Raw genomic sequence first — 19899 nt, forward strand, 5'->3', positions numbered from 1 at the left:
TGTTTCAGTGACAGAAATTCAACAGGTTGACCTTGACGGCCAAGGATAAATGCACAATGATCAATGCCTCAAAACTGTATTCTAGTGGGCAAACAATGTAAAAAAGAAAAAAAGAATAACAAGCCTTTGTCCAGTTGATTTGCCAAGCCTTACAAATTTATACAAGTCAGAGCATTATGACAAACTTTCCTTCTAGAAACAGCTATCTTTTCATGTTCAATTACAGTTTACAGAACAGGAACTGGACCTCCTTAACTCCCAACCGGAAAGGGAGCCCTTAAAGGGAGAAGAAGGTAAGAACAGAGAAGAGGCACGGAACTGCTTCTGGCACATCGATATTGAATATGGGCAACTGTAAGGACTCGCCAACTTCCTCCGCTCACCGTCCTCTATTTGAGAATCTGGATCATGACGAACAACAGTTGTCTTAAGGGGCTCAGGCAGTAGGAAGTTACAGACGAATCCTGTAGAGTAATTACTCAAATCGGAATCCATGTCTTCAAGATTAATAGCTTTGTATTGTTGTTGAATAAAAAAGCTAGAAACTAATCCAAGATATACGAGGATAGGCTGCATTACTAGCAGATGAAAAAACGCGAACAAAGATTCAGTTTTAGATTCGTAAAAGTAAAACAATGAAGAATGTTTCAACGTCAGGTTCAAGCTCTAGCCTCAGATAGCCATGAATAAGTTTCTTAACCGGAGCTATAACAAAAACATAGAAGTGAACCATGTACAATGTTGAGAAAGGAGGCAAGGATACCAGTTCCACTGATTATTTTTCTAGGTCTTTTCAATAATTATATAAATTAGTAATGAAACATCTCTTGCAAGACAAAGGAAATAAAGTACCCACAATGTTTAAACAATATCTTCCACAGGTAATGTTCTGCCATTATTGTCACAGAAACTTTTGTTGATCTAAAAACTTACAAGAACTCTACCATGTTCTCACATTAAAGGAGGAAAAATATAAATATTTAGGCAGATTAAGAGTCTATTAGATGGTTCAAGAAAATTTTCCCATTCATAATTTGACTATAAGCAACTTATATAAAGACTAATGCATTCCCAAAGTTCTTTCAATGGTGATCCTGTCCGAAAGTCGATAAGATAGATACTGGGATGTGGTGCTTTCGCTGATCTCCTGTGAATTCCGCTCCGACTTACAATACAAATGACGTCAGTGCCGAGCTAGGGAAGGGGCCCTCGGCGATGGCCCTCTGATGCTCAAGTCAGTCTCCAACGAAGAAGAAGAAGCAGAAAGCGGAGCAACAAGAAACTGTAGCACAACAGTAAATATCGCATACCTCCGTCGATGTTTGGACCCCCTTTATATAGAGCTCCTATAGCACGCGTGCACACTTCTCAAAACGGGCATGCTTCCCAAAGTTTTTCCTGAAAAGACTTGATGATGAACAAGCGGACATGCTTCTCAAAGCGAGCCACCGAGTATAAGATCGAGGATAGAGAATAAGTCAAGTTTTGATGATGAATCCACTCCAATTACTGATAGAAAGATTAGAATTCTGCTCTAATAATGAACTCTTAATTTAAGTAAATGCAATTTAATTCGTTCGAATGATAAAAATAGTGTACTATTTATTTTGGGAATAGAAAGACCAATTTTCTTTGGACATTATTATACTAAGCTAGTTGGTTTCAAACTTTAGATTTGAAAGTAATGCTGATGTCAGTCCCCAGTCGTGGGGTGTGACACTTTCTAATCGATTAATGGTGACAAAAAGCTGATAAACAACTAGATTCGACGTGTTGAAAAGGGAAGATTTCGGCATGAACCGAAACACTGTTCTATTGCTATCATTTCGTGCCAAGCTCTTATCTTCAAATCTTTAAGCAATCAAGAGAAGGAGAATCAATCAAAAACTTGTAATCTTTCTTTTCTTTTTCTCCTTTGTTGCTATATTCTTGTGAGAGTTTTGAAAGTTTATTATGAAAGATTCATCACCTTTGATGTTGTTCTGATAAGGAGAGTTCATAGTAAAATTTGTAATTACTGGTGTGGACTTTTGGAATAGTTATCTCAAGATGATTGAAATTAAGTAAATCAAAGATATTAATATTAATATGTTCTAAACTTCAAGTATCCGTTAAAAATAAATAAATAAATAAAGTAAGTTATTCACCCATTAATTTTACTAGTCCTATCACCCATAACAAAATGAAAAAAAAAAATAAATTACAGTAATCCAGTAGACTTCATTAGGTAGGAGGAATTATATTTTTTAAAATTTATTCTTTAGACTTTAGAGATTCAATTTCTATTTTTATATAATAATTTATCATTGAAGTATTAACTCAATTATTCCCACACAAATATTTAATTTAGTATTCTGAATTAGACATCGAGACATTAACTTGAGGTGCCGTCTTCATTTTGATGAAATAAATGCCTTTGACTAACAATGTATCTTTAATTTTCAATTTTTTTAAAAAAGCGGAGCCACTCTAGTTTTCAAATTTTTTAAAAACAATCGCTATTTTCACTTTTGTTCGTCGTTGATGAATTGTATCCTACAAATCATCCTACCTTTCTCGATCGCGGCGTCTGGCGTCACTAGAATTCTCAAATTTTAAAAACAAATGATATTTTCAGTTTTGTTCGTCGTCAACGAATTTTATCCTACAAATCATCCTACCGGCGTCAATGGCGTCACTATCATTTTCAAATTTTTTAAAAACAAACGATATTTTCGGGTTTGTTCGTCGTCAACGAATTTTATCCTACAAATCATCCTACTTTTCTTGATCGTAACGTCAGTGGCGTTACTATAATTTTCAAAAAAATTTAAAAACAAATGATATTTTCGATTTTGTTCGTCGTTGGCGAATTTTATCCTACAAATCATCCTACCTTTCTCGATCGACAGTTGTACAAGTCATAAGAATTCTTATTTAATTTTTTTTAAGGACACTTTAGGAAAAACGCAATTAATTGCTAACACAACAACATCATTTTAGTGAAAAGTACAGGAGCTATTATTTTATATTTAATTCCATATTCAGTTAACTCAGGGAATAATAATATATACGCAGATGACTTTAAACCATCTTAATATTTTTATTAAACTACTTTTCAACTTCATTATGATATATAAAGTAAATTTCTCTATACATTCATTATATTTCGAATTAGTTGAATTGTAGACATAATTTTCAATATTAATAAATCTAGCAATAATATTCTACAAGTATGGCGGTATTTAATTCATTATTTTTATAGTAAAATGTAAGCCGCTAATCTCAAAGTACCTAACATTGGTCTCACCAGCATATAAAACGGGTAAATCATAGCGTGGTCTTTATATGAAAGAGAAAGTTTATGTTTCGTAAGAATATTATTCTTAGTGATTCCATGCCTATTTTTATATGATAATTTATCATTGAACTATCAATTCAATTATGTCTTTAAAAATATTTAATTTAGTGTTCTAAATTAGACATCAAGACATTAGAAAATCTCCAATCCATAACACCATATTTAATATAATTTTTATATCAAAATAGTACCATTTCAACACTAAATACTATTATAGTCCAATCCACCCACGGCATATCATATCAAAAAAGAATATTATTTAAAGTATTCTATTTTTCTTATTCATAATTTAATTATCAATATATATATTTAAATTTATTAATATTTTATATCATAATTATTATATTTAAAATTAATACTTCATTAATATTCGATATGCAACTAATATATATGAAAAATTATGATTTTTATTTTTATTTTTTATTACATAATTATTCAGTATAAAATTTTAATAATTTATTATATTTTTTTTAATAAAATTAGTGATATAATTTATAAATATAATTATAATTAAATATATTAAATAAATTAAAATAATAATTTTAATAAATTAAATCTTTACAAAATACACTTAATTTAAATTTATAATAAATAATAATTACATTTAATTATATTTAAATATCCAAACAAAGGAAATAATAATTACAAATTAATTATATTTAATTTTATTAATTATATAATAAAATTTTAAAATAAAAATTCTCATCCACACCAACTATATTCTCATGAAAGTTGGTGTATGTCCCTAGAGGGTAGCAGAGTTAGGTAGGGACGCATGGATTTTAGGAGGCGTAACGGTTCCATATTTTTTTAATTGGAGACTTGAAGTTGGTGTATGATTTAAAGCATTTGGTGTTGCGGTAATGGTATCGATCGGCTGAATTAAATGCCTTTGACTCGGCGTAGTATCAGCCCGCCCGCCCCCTATAAAATCGGCAAATCGGCTTGTTTTATTTCCGATCTCAACTCTAGAGGGCGCAGTATGTCAGCCGCAAGTTCCAGCGACGTCGACATCTCCGTCGAGATGAGCTCCTGCGAGGAGGCGTGCATCCTCGACCAGGAGCTCAAGACCTTCGACGTCCCACTGCAGCAGCGTATGAATCGTGTCCTCGGCACTCTCGCTGTGGGCGACAAGGTCCCTTCCCTGTCATTTGACAACCTGCGAGCCGCCACCGCCGACCTCCTGGAGATGAACCAGGAGGCCTACCAATTCATCCTGAAGAACAAGGACATCATGAAGAACGCCGACCTCTTCGACCTCATCGACGACTGCTTCGACGATTGCCTGCTGACCATTTACTTCTGCGACACCCTCCAGAGCTGCCTCGATAAAGCCTCCGAAAGCCAATCGATCATCCGCTCCGTCCTCCGGCGCTTCACGGAAGATGATGCGAAAGAAGCAGATCAAGGTAGAAAGCAGAAATACGCGAGGACTTTGGACGAATTGCGTCGATTTAAGGCGGCGGGCAATCCGATCACCAAAGAGTTCTCCCATCCTTTGTTCCGAACACTTCACAAGCAGCACGAAACGATGCTGGAGAAGCTCCGCTCGAGAAAGGAGAATCTCAAAAAGGAGTTGAAGACCTTGACAACGTGGAGGAGAGTATCCAAGACCATATTCGCGTCAGTTTTCGCAGCTGCAATAAATTGCTCGGTTGTACTTGCGGTGGCCGCCGCGCGGCCGGTGGCCATGGCTATGGGGCTGGCCGCCGCCATGCCAATTCCGATGGGCAACTGGATTGATTCCCTGCTGAAAGAATACCAGAAATCCTTGGAAGGGGATGAAGATGTTGTGAAGTCCATAGAACACATCCTCGTTGAAATGGGCATGGGTCGTATTCCGTCGCAGGTGGAGAGGTTGGAGATGCATATCAAATCTATGTTGGAGTATGCCGATTTCGTGCTCAGAGACGAGGAAGCCGAGAGATTCATGATGGAGAAGATGGAGAAGATTAGGGAAAAGCTGAAGGAGCTTACGGGGGGCGTGGGAGAATTGGCGAAGCAAGCAAAAAGATGCAGTGGGAGTATTCGAAAGGCCCAATTGGATCTTCAGCGGATGATATAAATATCCAAGACGAGCGTCAACGACATCAAAATCCGACCGGAGGTCCAAACGGCAAATTTATAGGTCCCGAGTTCATTGAGCTGAACCGGTTTGACGGCTCAATTAAATCCTTGTTGTAGAGATAATTTATTCAATTGGGCAGTATTAAAATGCGTATTTAACGCGTTTTTTTTTTTTTTGTTTCTTTGGACTGTATCATGACTCATGAGTCGATTACTAGGTGAAGGGCTCGATTGTTTTTTTTACTTTGCCGGGAAAACGGCAGTGGCAATGAATCATCCTTCCCGCCCCACCCCCCGTGCTTCGTGGCTCGCATCCGTTACCGTCCAGAGTCGTCGCCGTATGCTGCACATCGCGCTCGTGAGTTGACCCTTCGAGTGGACACGTGCCGGATTCCCGTTGGCGAGGCCCTGATCGTCGGGAACCAGAGCAGCCAAAGTATTACGATTAGGGAAGCGCAGAGCAGCGAACAAACACAGCGTTAGAAAAAGGAAAACAGAGACAAACTACTCTGATCTCTTCCCATTCAACGGTTCCCTCTGATTTCCATTCTTTTTCGATCAATTTCCTTATTCGCTGCATAATCTTGCGTGAAATTGTTTGATCCCTTGATTCCTTAGACTTTGCGCTATGTTTTGGTGGTAAATCTGGTTCAATGGAGTGGCTACGGGAGTGAAGAAATGCTGGCGGCCATGGAGAGCAGGATGAGTGGTGGATGCCAGCATCATTTCAGGGAGAGTAGCGAGGAGGAGCTGGCCGTGCTCCCAACAACCGGACCAAATCGGTGCTCGTCGGCCTCTAGGGGGTCGTCAAGAAGGCTGTGGGCCTTGGAGGCTGGCACTGGCTGGTAATTGCCTTCGTCTATCTGAATTCCTGATGGAAAAGTAAGATTTTTACTGAGTTACCATGTAGGTTGGCTTATGAATTCTTTTCGGAGAATTTGATTGTGTTTTCACCAGGAGGTAAGGATTGTGTTTTCACCAGGCCTCTAAGCTCATTAACTATGCAAAAGACCAATATGGAGTGGAAAAAACATAAACAGACAATTTTTTCAGGATGCTTCTTTAGAAAGCCCATCAACATAATTATTTACTTTTGGAAGCATAAATCCCTGATAGAATAGTGAGGTTTCAGTGACAGAAATTCAACAGCTTTCACCTTAACGGCTAAGGGGAAAATTTCCAGATAGTGCCCTCACCTCTCCCATTGTGTACAAGTAGGCTCGAACTAACTCGGCTAAGGATAAATGCACAATGATCAATGCTTCAAAGCTCTATTCTGGTGGGCAAACCATGAAAAAGAGAAAAAAAGAATAACAAGCCTTTGTCCAGTTGATTTGCCAAGCCTTTACAAATTTATACAAATCAGAGCATAGAGAATAATAGACTGTCATCTTCTGTGATCTGCAATATGACAAACTTTCCTTCTAGAAACAGCTATCTTTTCATGTTCAATTACAGTTTACAGAACAGGAACTGGACCTCCTTAACTCCCAACGGGAAAGGGAGCCTTTAAAGGGAGAAGGTAAGAACAGAGAAGAGGCACGGAACTGCTTCTGGCACGTCGATATTGAAGATGGGCAACTGTAAGGACTCGTCAACTTCCTCCTCTCACCATCCTCTATTTGAGAATCTGGATCATGACGAACAACAGTTGTCTTAAGGGGCTCAGGCAGTAGGAAGTTACAGACGGCACCTGTAGAGTAATTAGTCAAATGGGACTCCATGTCTACAAGATTAATAGCATCGTATTGTTGTTGAATAAAAAAAAAACTAGAAACAAATCAAGATTTACGAGGATAGGCTGCATTACTGGCAGATGAAAAAACAGAACAAAGATTCAGTGTTTAGATTCGTATTTTTGAGTTTGTTTTCGTAAAAGACAGTACACGAAGCTCCTGCCATACGATGTTCGGGGAAAGATCCATTGTACGTAATCTTACTCTACTTTTTGTAAAAAGTTATTTTCAAAATTTGAATCTATTATCTTTTGATCACAAAATAATAATTTTACCGTTGCGTCAAATCTCCCATTCTTTTTCCATAATTATATAAATTAGTAATGAAACATCTCTCACAAGACAAAGGAGATAAAGTGTCCACAATGGTTAAACAATATTCTCCACAGGCAATGTTCTGCCATTATTGTCACAGGAAGTTTTGTTGATCTAAAAACTTACAAGCAGCTCTGCAAACATGGTATGCTGAATATCACAGTTGATCAGGCTTAACTTGAGTAAGAAATTATTTGTACAGGGCACCTCAGCCTAGTTAGCAGAATCATATAATTCCAAAGAAAAACTATAACTTTGAGCAAGATCAAGCTTGTCTATGGGTGTTTACTAAAAAACCAAGGCATAATGATCCATTCAGACAGATATTTCCACGTAAAGCATCAAAGTTTGCAGTTGCAGGTAACATACCAGGTAAGACTGCCTTTTTTAGCAAAAAAAAAACACAAGCAGTGAAACTCACAATTAGCATTATCTGAATCATGAATGCTCGATTGAACCACAATCACTTATTATTGTTGACTAATGGAAACAACTTGCTTTTTGATGGATCATTGAATTATCAAAATTCTCCGGGCCAAGCCAACCATAGTAATACATCATGGTTTCCTTATAATATGTTTTCTAAATTCACAATTAAACAAACACTTTAATCCAGATTGCCAATGAAACAAATTGCAACTATACCAAGAGAAATGAAAGTAGACCATACAAGAGCATAATGAGTTGTTTATGCAAGACTTTGACATCTGTAAATTTGGAAGGTTTTGCATGAAGCTCAAATTATTGATTAAATTGGCATAAAATTTATAAATTAGATTAACCAATTAATTTGTCAAGCCTATGATTTATCATATTCTATGAATCAAAACATAGTGGAAACATAATTGGAAAACCATAAAATGACATTTTAGCATGGGTAATCATATCAATATTTTTGAATTGCCAAGTAGCAAATGCCATTTCTTCTTGCTTTGAAAAACCAATCTGAAAAAATTCTACTCTGGCTGTATCTGGTCCAATCTTGGCTGATTATCGTAAAAATATGATTCATCTTAGTCATCTTAAGCAAAGGAAGAGGACAATACAGAAAAATCAAGGACAAAGAAGATTAATATAAGAAAAATCACAAGCAAGGGAGACAAGAGGAGATATGTCCACATATATCCAATTTATCACTTTCATTCATAGAATGCACGTGTCTTTTGAGTTTCTGGAGCTTCTTAGGTATATAATGCTTCTCTTTACTGAGTTGTGCTCTATTTTATTTTATTTTTCTCCAGCCATTGATAAATGATTGGGGGAAAATGATTAAACATTATTCCTTTCGAGACAATATGAAACCAAAATTTCCTCATCTTGCTTCAAATATAATGTTAAGAATTGTTCTAATAACATCGAAAGCTAAACGACTCTTTTCACCATTACTTCAAAGTCTCTTGTAATGCTTTTAACATGATATTATAATTATCTTAAGAAGGTGATTATTTGAGATGTATATGAGGTTTAGTCCTCTCCACAACAAAGTGCAGCTGTCCAGTATCACCATAAATACCTATTTCTGAAAAATAAGAACACTATAAAAAGAAGAGAGGTATACCTATCCTAGCAAGTCTATTCACCCATTTAGGAATAGACTTACCAGTCAACTGGTAACAGATATCTTGGCAGAAATGATTGCAATTCTTTGTGATCAATTGGTAAGTGTCTCCATTGTAATTCAAAGATTGAATTTCCACAAACTCTCTGACCTGCAAGGGGTCTAAATGTGTTGTGCCCATGAATATTGATTTCCTAAACCTGAAGCCTGGACATTGACGAGGATCAACCTCAAAGATTCCACTTGTTGGATAATCATGTGCTCCAAATGCATATTCCACACCATGAACTACAAGAATATTTTTATAGAGTGAGGGTAAATTTTTATATTAGTAGATGACAAAAAAGAATGTTTTAAACTCAAAAGTCCAAAAGAAGGCGAGGGAAAGAACAGTGGTCCTACAATACTCACTTCTAGATAATAATCCAATCAGAAACTACGCAACACAAGAAGCAATCAAGCAGCAAAATTTCCTGTCAAATAACAGCAGTATGACTATGTTAAGTAGCTTTCCTTATTATCCCTCATAGAACAAATTCAGGAACTTCAATCAGACTAATGGCAGTGATATCTGCAGTTGCATTGAGTAATCTTTTGCAGTTTTAGATTGAGGTATTTACAATTAAATTCTGTGATCTTATGGTCTAAGATTTGATAATCCTTGTTGTCAAAATATTACTAACGTGCATCCATGGGATGATATGAGCTAAAGATTCCATGTGGCATCTACAACTCACCTTCAACTGATAATCTGTGTCCATTTAACACAAAGCAATAGTATAATAGGCCCTCTTGTTATGAAAGACAAGGAAAGAAAGTCTTACAATTGGACCTAAGTGGCTAAGACAATACTACCTTTATCTATTTATCATTGTACAGTTAGAATCTCTACACTACACATTTACAAGCAATAATCTAATTAAAAGGTTCTTAAACAAATAATGCCGCATTGTAGCAAGTTCAAAGCTTGAGATTCCCTCTTCCTAGTTCAGGTAGGCTTGTTGAACCAGCAGGTAAGTCATTTCAGCCGATGGAAATCAGCAGTCACTGATGAGCAGGATGAATACAGAAATCCTAGCCTTAGTTAGGTGCAAAAAGCCAAATAAGATGTACAATCAACCTATAATTCTATAAACAAATACCAAAGTGATTTCACCATTCTAGCTAGCCTACAACAATATCATGTTCAGCAATTAATCAAGCCTATCATAAGATTTCCTATAAACAAGTCGTTTACCCACTTAGTTATGAGGGGTCTTAAGAAGGTCAATGCTGGCACAAGCTTGTGCCTCCAACCTATTGGAAATCCTTACCGCTAGTATCTACAGAACAGCAGAAGTAGGCCTATTAGTTGACTAATGTAAACACTATGACAGTATTGATTTGCACTATCCTTTCTTCCTTTTCTCCTGAATGTGGCAACTCCATGCTCGAGTCCCTAGTCCCTCATGGAACACCGTACACATATTTATCTAAAGAATGTAAGATTTAACTAAGGTAACATACAAAAGAAAATATTATCTTAGCCAACTTGAGTTAATGGGTATGATAGGATAGTTTCACAGGTAAAAGACTACAATCAGATGCATGTAACCATAAGAGCTCTACCATGGTCTCACATTAAAGGAGGAAAAATATAAATATTTAGGCAGATTAAGAGTCTATTAGATAGTTCAAGAATTTTTTTCCCATTAATAATTTGACTATAAGCAACGTATATAAAGACTAATGCATTCCCAATGTTCTTTCAATGGTATAAGCCCAAAAAAAAGTACCTTCAACGCCAGTGTGAAATATCCCAAGGCCTGCCCAGTACATATAGCCATTTATAGATGTCAAGTCATAAACATTGAGATAAACAGGGACATTTCCTGATGTTTTGCTGGCTGATCGAGCTTTTAGGAACAAAGAAAAACCGCTCGAAGCTCTATTTATCCGAAAAGGCAAAAAGGGATTTTTCCCCTTCTTTAAAAGCAGCTTCATATTCCTATATTTGAGTAAAAAAATAGGAAAATTAAAATATAGTTCCCAACCACAGTCAATATTTCGACTGCTGCTGATAATGGTAACAATATAGGAAATAGATGAACCATTGAATCCAAAGGTTGGGGAAAAAAAGCATGCAGAAATTTCCCAATCTTAATGGTATATTTGATTGGATGAAAATAAGACAACAGAAAGAAAATGAATTTGCTGATTTCTCAAGTAATATTTAGATGGAAAAAGATGAGAAGAGAAAGAATTTTGTTCAATTATTTTATTTTATTTCCGCTCAAATCCGGAAGGAATGAAAGAGAACCTAAGTAATTTTATATATATAACAAACATAATATTACTCCTTGACAAACAAGATGACTGAAAGTATAAAGACCATAGTTTCCCCCCTACTTCTCCCCTCCAAATAAGCACAGCATAACTCCACCGTGGTAAAAAAAAAAATAATAAACAGAAAATAAAATTAATGATAATAAAAACCTTTCTTCAAACTCAAAGACAAGTTGAACTATGCAATAAATAAATTAGTAGAAGACGTCGACGCCAACCAACACTAGGAAAACGCAGAAGTTGAAGAAAAAGCAGAAACCAGATGGTTAAATTTTCCAAAGATTTGAAGCGTCGTTTCGACATAAGAAACCATTGACGAGCTGACAGCAGTTTCGAAACATCAATGACAATCAAGGATAGTGATACTTCATCCACCAAGTCGACGAGAGTTAAAGCACGAACTACCTGACTTTGAATGTGGAGCAACAAACGAACAAAATGCAATTTTCAACTTAACCCACCCAAAATACCACGGAAAGGACAATCCTTTTTGGCAATTTCCCAAGGACCGAAATTGCAAGAGAAAATACTTACGGCGAAGGGGGAAAAAAATCAGAGATGAGATCGAGAAAAACCTTCGTCAAGGAAAGGCCGCCCAATCAAGTCATCGCTGAGCGTGCAATCCACAAGGAAAAGACATCACTTTGGGAGCTCGAGGGACGATGGCCACCCTCCGCGACACCGATCGAGGGGAGTCTGGGGAGATATCGGAAGATTTGAAGTTGGAGAAAGATCTGCACGCCGGTTTTGGCTTCGTTTTGAGATGCGATATCTCTATACCTGCCGCCGCGATCGATCGAAGGGGATGGAGAGAGAGAGAGAGAGAGAGAGAGAGAGGGAGGAGCAGGCAAGGCTCGGCACTGTGTGCCTGCCTGTTGGAGAAACAGTAGACTAAGGAAAAGACAGACACAGACTGCATCTGAAAGCGCGCTATTTTAATATTTTCTGCTATCGACAAATTTGTTGATTTTCTTCATTAAAGAAATAAAAAGTGTCAAGACCAATTGTAAAAACCAATAGCCCATTGATATCAAAAACAAGAACGGTCGAATTTCGATTAAAAAAAAAAACAGATTAATCAGATTGTATAAGTCATGATCCATCCAATTCTATGAAAAATTTTTATTAATCATCAGATAATTCAGGAAGTATTCGAATAGACAGAGTCCAACATCTTTTAATTACATGTCCTATTTAAAAAAAAATTCTATAAATTCATCGTAGCTGGGTCGAATTTTGATAAAGTCTTATGCTCATATCCTCTTTAATTTCCTAAATTAGTCCCAAGCTATGATATAATTTGTCACTGGCTATTCCTAGGAATTTCCGATTTACAACTATCCATTATTATAAGTATTTTTAAATTTATTGTGGGAATAATTATAAAAACAAATAAATGAAAATATTATATTAGTGGAACTTTAATTAAATTAATATTTTAAATATTTTGCATTTACCCCTAAATGAAAATTCTTATTCCAAGTTCATTTTTTTTAAAAAAAATAATTTCAAATCAATTCAGTCCGTGTCAATATCTTCAAAAAAAAAAAAATTGACATTACCAATTTTTTAATTAAAGTATTCAAAGATATTTTAAAATCATGTAACAAAGAATAAGGGAATATGTGTAAAAATAGAAGGCATTCCAGATTTGTAGTCGAAAGAAAATAATTTTTATATATATTTTTATTTCATATTACGACTATAAAAATTGTATTATTTATGTTTGACTCCGTCTGAAATTCTGAATCGCTGAACATTCCAATTAAAAGACATGGTCGAGTATTAAATTTGATGGGTTATCCGAACTGGCAAATTGCTGATAGAAATTGACTCGTTAAGATACTCTCATTTCAGAAAATTAGTTTTAAATACGTGCAAGCATTTCCAAAATTTTAACGACAATACGTCAAACGTCGACAGATTAAATACGATCGAGATGTTTCGAGTTAGAAAATAAATATGACGGAGATGTAAGAAGCTTTCAATACATCTGGAACATGGAGTGCATACTTTGTGTTTTTTTCCAGAGCTTTTGGTTGTACTCTTCACATGCACCTCGATTTTCTCTTATGTCCACTTTCTAACGTACAGACAGACATACAAGCAAAGTTTTGTGTGTGAAAAAAAAAAGAACAATCATCGCAGTTGAAGAACGCAGAGAAAAATGGTTCCTGGATTATAGCTACATTTAAATTCTAATCGAATCTTGATTGTGTTGCTCGGTGGTATTTGCATCACTGTTTATTTTATGTAAAGTTCGCTTATTGAAAGTGTTTTTTGTTGAATACTTTCGATTTTAACGTCGATCGAAACCTCAATGTTTTGCCAAATCTAATCAGAAATTACACACAACTCTGATGAGATTAAATAACCAATTTATGTATTATAACTTTGCAATATCGATATTCAACCCGTGCCATGTTGACAAACCAATAAAATAGCTGATAAATGCTCCTGGTTCACAATCAGAACACACCACTCGTAGAATTGAACTGATCCCAGGCCTCCTGCGAGAAAAAAGAAAATAAAGAATAAATTGGGATTTCAACAAATTGGTCGGTTTGATTGCTTGAACAAATATCGTATAAGGATCTAGGGAGTAATTGGTACCTGCAATATATCGAAAACCTTTTCTGCAATATATTTTTGGTGCTCAGCAGCACCTCTCTGCTGTAGTTTATCCGGATGCAAGTATAGTAGCGCCTTTTGGTAAGCCCTCTTCACGGAAGGTCCTTCAATTATGTCAACAAGTGGAACTGGCTTCCATCCGCAGCCCGACCAAAGAACCTGAATAATTTTGCGTCATAAAATTAGACAATGTGAATATGCAATAACAGATTGAAAACACTGCTCCCAACAATATACATGAGCGTGATTGCAGCAGATTCACGAGAAAGAATTAGTCAAGAATGGCAGATTGATGAATTAATCAAACAAGAAAACATGGAGATGCCAGTTAAGAAACTAAGAGAAAGGAGTTTTGTAGTTGAATTTGCAATTATGAAAATAGAACTCACATATTGGAGAGTGGATAGCAATGATCGAATATTTCCTTCTTTTCCTTTTGACCACTCCCGAATTTTACGGTTAGCAATCTGGAAAGAGGAAGCTGGTCAAGCTTATGTGAACATTCATTTACCAATTTCTTTTTAATGGAATAGACTTATATTTACTTCTATCTCTTCCCGTTGTGAAGCAGATTGCTGATTTTCGAATAGTGTTTGAGGTAACTCTTCCACCTGCATATGGACAATCATTTTTATCATTTGGTATTTCAAGGAAAATAAAAAACTTTGAGAGAATATAAAAAACTTTAACAAGACAAAATATCATTTGAGTGTCAAAGTAGCAATGAACAAAGCCAACGGAAGATCCATCTAGTCAACTACCACACTTACAAGTTGTGACATTAAGGCGGATTCACCTTGATGGATAATTAGGAGGGTAAAGGCGACGGCTAAGGAAAGCAATATGATACTGTATATAAGTGATCCGTAATCCATATTGTAGAACATCCACTTCGCATTTTCTTTATCAGTCCTTGATGAATGAATTAACTTAATGGTTTTGGTTTACTTCTAGCATTGGGTTGCACTTTGATCAGCTAAAAGGAAGGGTAAGAGCTGCCAATATAGATTGAACATTCTCTTTTCATTATTTTTATTTATACCCAAATACTCTGTTACTATTTTGGTCCATTCACGCACTGTAAGTTCCTTAATTGTCGCACATGTGCCCTTGGTTGACCCAAATGCCTACATTGATCATCGAACAATATTGTTTGCAAGAACAATTCAACAGGCATGTCTAGTGTCTGCCACTACTAAATAACTTATTAAGCAGAAAGTACTAATAAAGCATGAAACCTCGAAGGCATAGCAAATATCTAAAAACAAAAAATTAGGTTACTAATATTGGGATATCCTGCAAGCTACATAGAAGTTGCATCCCTACAAACAACACACAATCAAGTCATATCCATTATGTATGTCACAATTGTTCGCAGTAGCTAGTATCAAAATATTGGAACTTAAAAGATGGCATAGTTTTCAAACGAAATGATACTTGAAATTAGGTATTGCTAATCTTCAAATCCTTCATGCACTTCTAGTTATGCCCTCTAACTACGAAAAAGTAAAAATAAAAAATAATCATACCAAACATCCTTCAAGATCTTCAAAGTGATATTCCTCAGCATTATAGGCAGAAACATTATTGTTTTCTTTTGTGGCAGCTGAATAAAAAGGAACAAAATCAGAAGAGGAGAAAGTTATAATCATAACTGAAACAGAATAAACAGAGATTATAATACATTGAATGCTAAAACATCTTGCAGTGTTCAATATGAACAGCCAGACCCTTTGTGTGGCAAATGAAATAATTTTTTATTTTGTGTGTGGCCTCTTCCAGAGCTGTTACATATGTATAAAATGAATCTCATCTACTGATTAATCAATGGTCAGAATTTATTCCCATTCTTAATTAGACAGCTCTGTATGCCTTCACAAAAAACCATGGTGAAAACCCCCTCCTCAATAGTTTGTCCAGCAAAGCGACTTAATGAAGTTATGTTTCTTCTTGTTGCCTTATTATAGCATAAACTTATCTTTTTGAAGCATACGTATATTCACAGTGGAGCCATACTGAATAACAAAAGATTTATTAGTGGAGTCTTTGCATATGTAGGTGTACAAATTTATAATAGAACGTAGGCAATCAACTAATAGCAAATAAACCTAAAGTAGCATCACTAGCAACTTGCAAGGACATAATATGGTGGAAATATCCCAGCATATTACAGTTATTGCAGAACTGAAGGAGGAAAGAGTTTGTAACGAGATTTAAAGCAACTGATTAATTACAGATAAAATATATCTGTAACTGATTAAAATCAACAGTGAACAGATGTTCAACTGATTAATTACAGAAAAAATATATCTGAAATCTCACAGAATTGTTCCAGAAAAGAGTAAGAAACTTACTGGGGTTTAGTCCTGAAGTGTTACTCCTTTCTGGAGAAGGATCTTTAGTAAGGGGATCATTTGAGCTCGTAAAGGGGGGAGAAATCCCTTCATTCTTTAACATTTCATTCACCTAAAAGGTTGTCAATATGTAATGGAGTTAAATGCATTAAGGTAATTCACCATCACAAAATTTTGAGAATAATAACTTTCTGGAAGAGCAGTAACATACTTTTGCATAGTAAGTTCCAAAGGTTCCTTCATTATGTGGAGGGACAGCTTTCACTTTGTCATTTGCTTCTGCAGCAGGTGTACTAACTTGAACTTCTGCTTCACTTTTCACTCCATCTTTTTCTTTGGATTTTGTATCCCCAGATTCAAATATGCCTTTGCGTTTTGGGGAGCCTTCTATATTGAAGATTTTAATAAAGTCCTTAACTCTTCCTTTTACTCTCCTACTGTGCATCTTTTCTTCCAAAGATACTGGGATATCTTTCTTTTTAGGGTTATTTGTGCCGACATCCTCAGAGTTTCTTTTTTGCTTCTGTTGTTTAATTTTAAAGCCATCAGTTGCATCTTGTTGCCCTCCATCTTCCTTCTCGTGTTCATTCAAGGTCTCGGATCCTGAGTAGACAAAGAAACGATATAGAACCGTAAAACCAACCAGAAGATTAACTTGTGTGAATGTGTTCCCGTTTTTGCAATTATTATCCTGAAAGAGTTGATGAATTTTTACGGTCATACTTATATTATCATTATTGTACCACGGAACTCTCCAGTATTATTATCTTTATCAAAGAGAAATGTCATAGATGGCTTGTTTTCATTGACAACTTTCTATTTTTAGTTCCGTAACTTCTAAAAACTAGCAGTATTACTACTGCAGTGATTAAATAACACAGATGTTGAGAGCAAGTACCTGCATTTCCAGTATAAGATTTGCTCGAGTAATTCGGATCAAGCTCAGACAAGTTGTACTCACGAAATGACAAATCCACCCCGTGCTTGATCTCTGAAAAGATGTCATTTATTACCTTGTTTTTGTGGTTTTCAGTTTGATTGTTGGATATTCCAGGTGAAGCAGACATATAATCATCATCATCATCATCAGATGGATATTCAACAGATTGTATGACCACTTCAGGTAATCTACTATATCTACCAGCAACATTAGTTTCCTCTGAAAGAGAAGAAAGACCAAGTGACACTCCTTTGCCAGCCCATCTGTATATAGAGAAGTGAAATTGATTGTTGTTGATGTAACCCTCTAAGCTGGTTGCATATCTTTCAGACTGACTCCCCTTGCTGAAAGTTTCTGACGATTTAATGGTGCCCCGAGAGAGTTGACTAGCTAAAGGGCTTTGCCGATAAAATGAATGACCAGAACTTCTCAGGTCATCATGAACTGATGCTGCTTTCGAAGCATTCGGTGAATGTGGAAAGCTAAAATTGTCATCCTCAATCTTCGATGGAGGGTGATGTGTTGGCGAACCAAATGGTGGATGTTCTACTCCTTTTGCCAACTTCGTCATGGGGAAGCTGGAATAGCCATGCTTGTTAAACCAACAGAAATATACGCATGAATTATATCATTAAAAAAACAAAGAATTTGATGTAGATTAATTTTTTTTAACTAAGGATTAGTATTTTATTGAGTAAAAGATGGGCGTCTATAATAACAATAGCACAAATTTAACGCCTTTAAAATAAAAAACCAATCTGTTTCACTTTCTAAACCTAGGTGGGTGGGTATCAGTAGCTTTGGACCTCTTCGTAATCAGATCTTCATTCTCGCAACTTGCTTTTCGTTTATGATCACACATATCAATGCTAATATCACGATGCGAAGCTACTTCAGATTCTAATGTTAAAATCCAAAAGGAGTGTATCCCTGTGGTGTCGTATAATTAATCCTACAATAATTAAGGAGGTCAATCGAAATTACCGAAATTGAAACTTGAGAAACAGGCTCGGGAATCGACTCAATCTGAAAAGAGGTACTAAAAGAGGGAACAAAAAGATGGAACCTGAGATGTGGCGGCAGCGACGAGCCTCCAACGAAAACAGGCCGATTAGGGCTGGCAATTCTTGAACTAGGCGAGGAAGGGAAAGGGTCTCGATCGAGCTTCCCGAGCGTGGAGAGGTCGGACTCGCTGCCAGGGAATATGTCGTCATAGAAATCATCGCCAAGGAGGCGCCTTCGGGCCGGGCTGCCGAGCTCCCCGAAAGAGGGCTTCTCGGTGGAGGGGGTGCGAGGTCGTGCGCGTGCGTCGAGTGATTCCTCCCGGCTGCGTCGTCTCTCATAGAAGGACCGCCTTGGGGGGCCGCCGAACACGTCAGCGAAGTCGACGTCGGAATTACGGTGGTACTGCGGCTGCTGGTGGTGGTGGTGATTGCCGAAGGGATCGCGGTGGACGTGGTCCCTCACGCCGAGTTTCGCCATGGCGTCCGAGAAAGGCTAGTGCGAGGGCATTTTCTTGATCGACGGAAGAGGGAATGGAGTTAGGGACGGGGATGGAGACAAGACAAGAGAAAAGGGAAAGGGGGGATTGGGCCAGTGGAGTGGAGAAGAACGAAGAAGGATTGGAGTTGCGGTTGTGGTTGTGGTTGCGAAGGGCGAACGCACAGCTGGAGCTCGCGCCACTAGTGGTCGCCAGTTTTCGTATGGCGTGGAGAAGCTCGGAGTGGGGGGACTCCACCCGGGAACGAACAAACGAACAAACGAACGAATGGAGAGGAGACGAGAATGGCGACAGGTGGGACCGACGAGAAGCGGCGGGCGACGGATCAGGTGGGGCCCGCAAAATGGAAGGATTTATATCATTATATGGAAAACTAATCCGCTTGTAATTCAGTTCGAAGGCTCGAAGCGAGTGCCTCAGTAAGACACGATGCCGTAGAATGCTTGTCGAATATGAGAATCCAGGTATGTCTCCATGTATCCTCACCTCACCTCACCTCACCTCACCTCAAATAGATTACTCAAGCTCAAACCTTAATTTGACTCGTTTTGTTTACCAATTAGGACCAAAGCACCTAAGTCAGTGTAACAAAGGTCATGAGCAATGCACTTCGTTTCACCCATCTGCAACTCCAAGACACAAATTAGGTTGGAACATTTGTTTAGTTTAAGTGCATCACTACGGTGAGAGTAAATAGTTTCTTAAAGAAAATGAATGTACACGTCTTGGATTCATTCTCTAATTTATTGAAAGATTTATGGAGTTCTGTGACTGCAGCAATTCCCAACAAGAGTAGATTTGAAGAAGTAAAATCCTGCAACGATGGACAACAATAAGTTTCCAGATTGAAATAGTATCAACCAGATTTTCTACTAATAATTTTAAGAAACTATTTATGGTTTGTCAAGGAAATTCACTTTGTAACTTTGTTACGAATTTAGTCAAGTTGGAAAGATTTGATGGAAAAAACTTTCGACATTGGTAAAAGAAATTAGATTTCCTATTCACTTTGCTAAATGTGGTATATGTTTTTACCACACAATCGACAAAAAAATAAAATGAAACTATGGCATAAACAAGGGCAAGATAAAAATAGGATCAAAATGATTATGGGTGTAAGAGGCATATTTGA

General features: G+C 36.7%; 3 protein-coding genes across 4 annotated transcripts; 1 reads left to right on the forward strand and 2 right to left on the reverse strand.

The window, feature by feature from the left end:
* The first annotated feature begins 4322 nt into the window (after positions 1-4322).
* LOC122026457 (UPF0496 protein 1-like) lies at positions 4323-5405 on the forward strand. The gene has a single exon (XM_042585201.1). The coding sequence runs from the start codon at positions 4323-4325 to the stop codon at positions 5403-5405; it is 1083 nt and encodes a 360-aa protein (XP_042441135.1).
* Positions 5406-6715: 1310 nt separating this feature from the next.
* Positions 6716-12317, reverse strand: LOC122028213 (deSI-like protein At4g17486). 2 transcript variants are annotated; one of them, XM_042587244.1, is made up of 4 exons: positions 11917-12317; positions 10792-11003; positions 9059-9304; positions 6716-7100 (listed from the first exon to the last, which is right to left on the reverse strand). In XM_042587244.1, exons 2-4 carry the CDS (start codon positions 10997-10999, stop codon positions 6856-6858), a joined length of 699 nt encoding a protein of 232 aa, XP_042443178.1. In that variant the 5' UTR covers positions 11000-11003; positions 11917-12317; the 3' UTR covers positions 6716-6855. The 2 variants fall into 2 exon arrangements, with proteins under 2 accessions (XP_042443178.1, XP_042443177.1); XM_042587243.1 differs by having other exon boundaries at positions 9017-9304; positions 11917-12295.
* Positions 12318-13686: 1369 nt separating this feature from the next.
* Positions 13687-19021, reverse strand: LOC122027160 (J domain-containing protein required for chloroplast accumulation response 1-like). The gene is made up of 9 exons (XM_042586051.1): positions 18333-19021; positions 17225-17844; positions 16538-16929; positions 16327-16438; positions 15502-15578; positions 14518-14583; positions 14362-14439; positions 13955-14131; positions 13687-13851 (listed from the first exon to the last, which is right to left on the reverse strand). Exons 1-9 carry the CDS (start codon positions 18746-18748, stop codon positions 13810-13812), a joined length of 1980 nt encoding a protein of 659 aa, XP_042441985.1. The 5' UTR covers positions 18749-19021; the 3' UTR covers positions 13687-13809.
* Positions 19022-19899: the final 878 nt, after the last annotated feature.

This window comes from Zingiber officinale, chromosome 10A, assembly GCF_018446385.1.
Source record: "Zingiber officinale cultivar Zhangliang chromosome 10A, Zo_v1.1, whole genome shotgun sequence".
NCBI classification, from domain to species: Eukaryota; Viridiplantae; Streptophyta; class Magnoliopsida; order Zingiberales; family Zingiberaceae; genus Zingiber; species Zingiber officinale.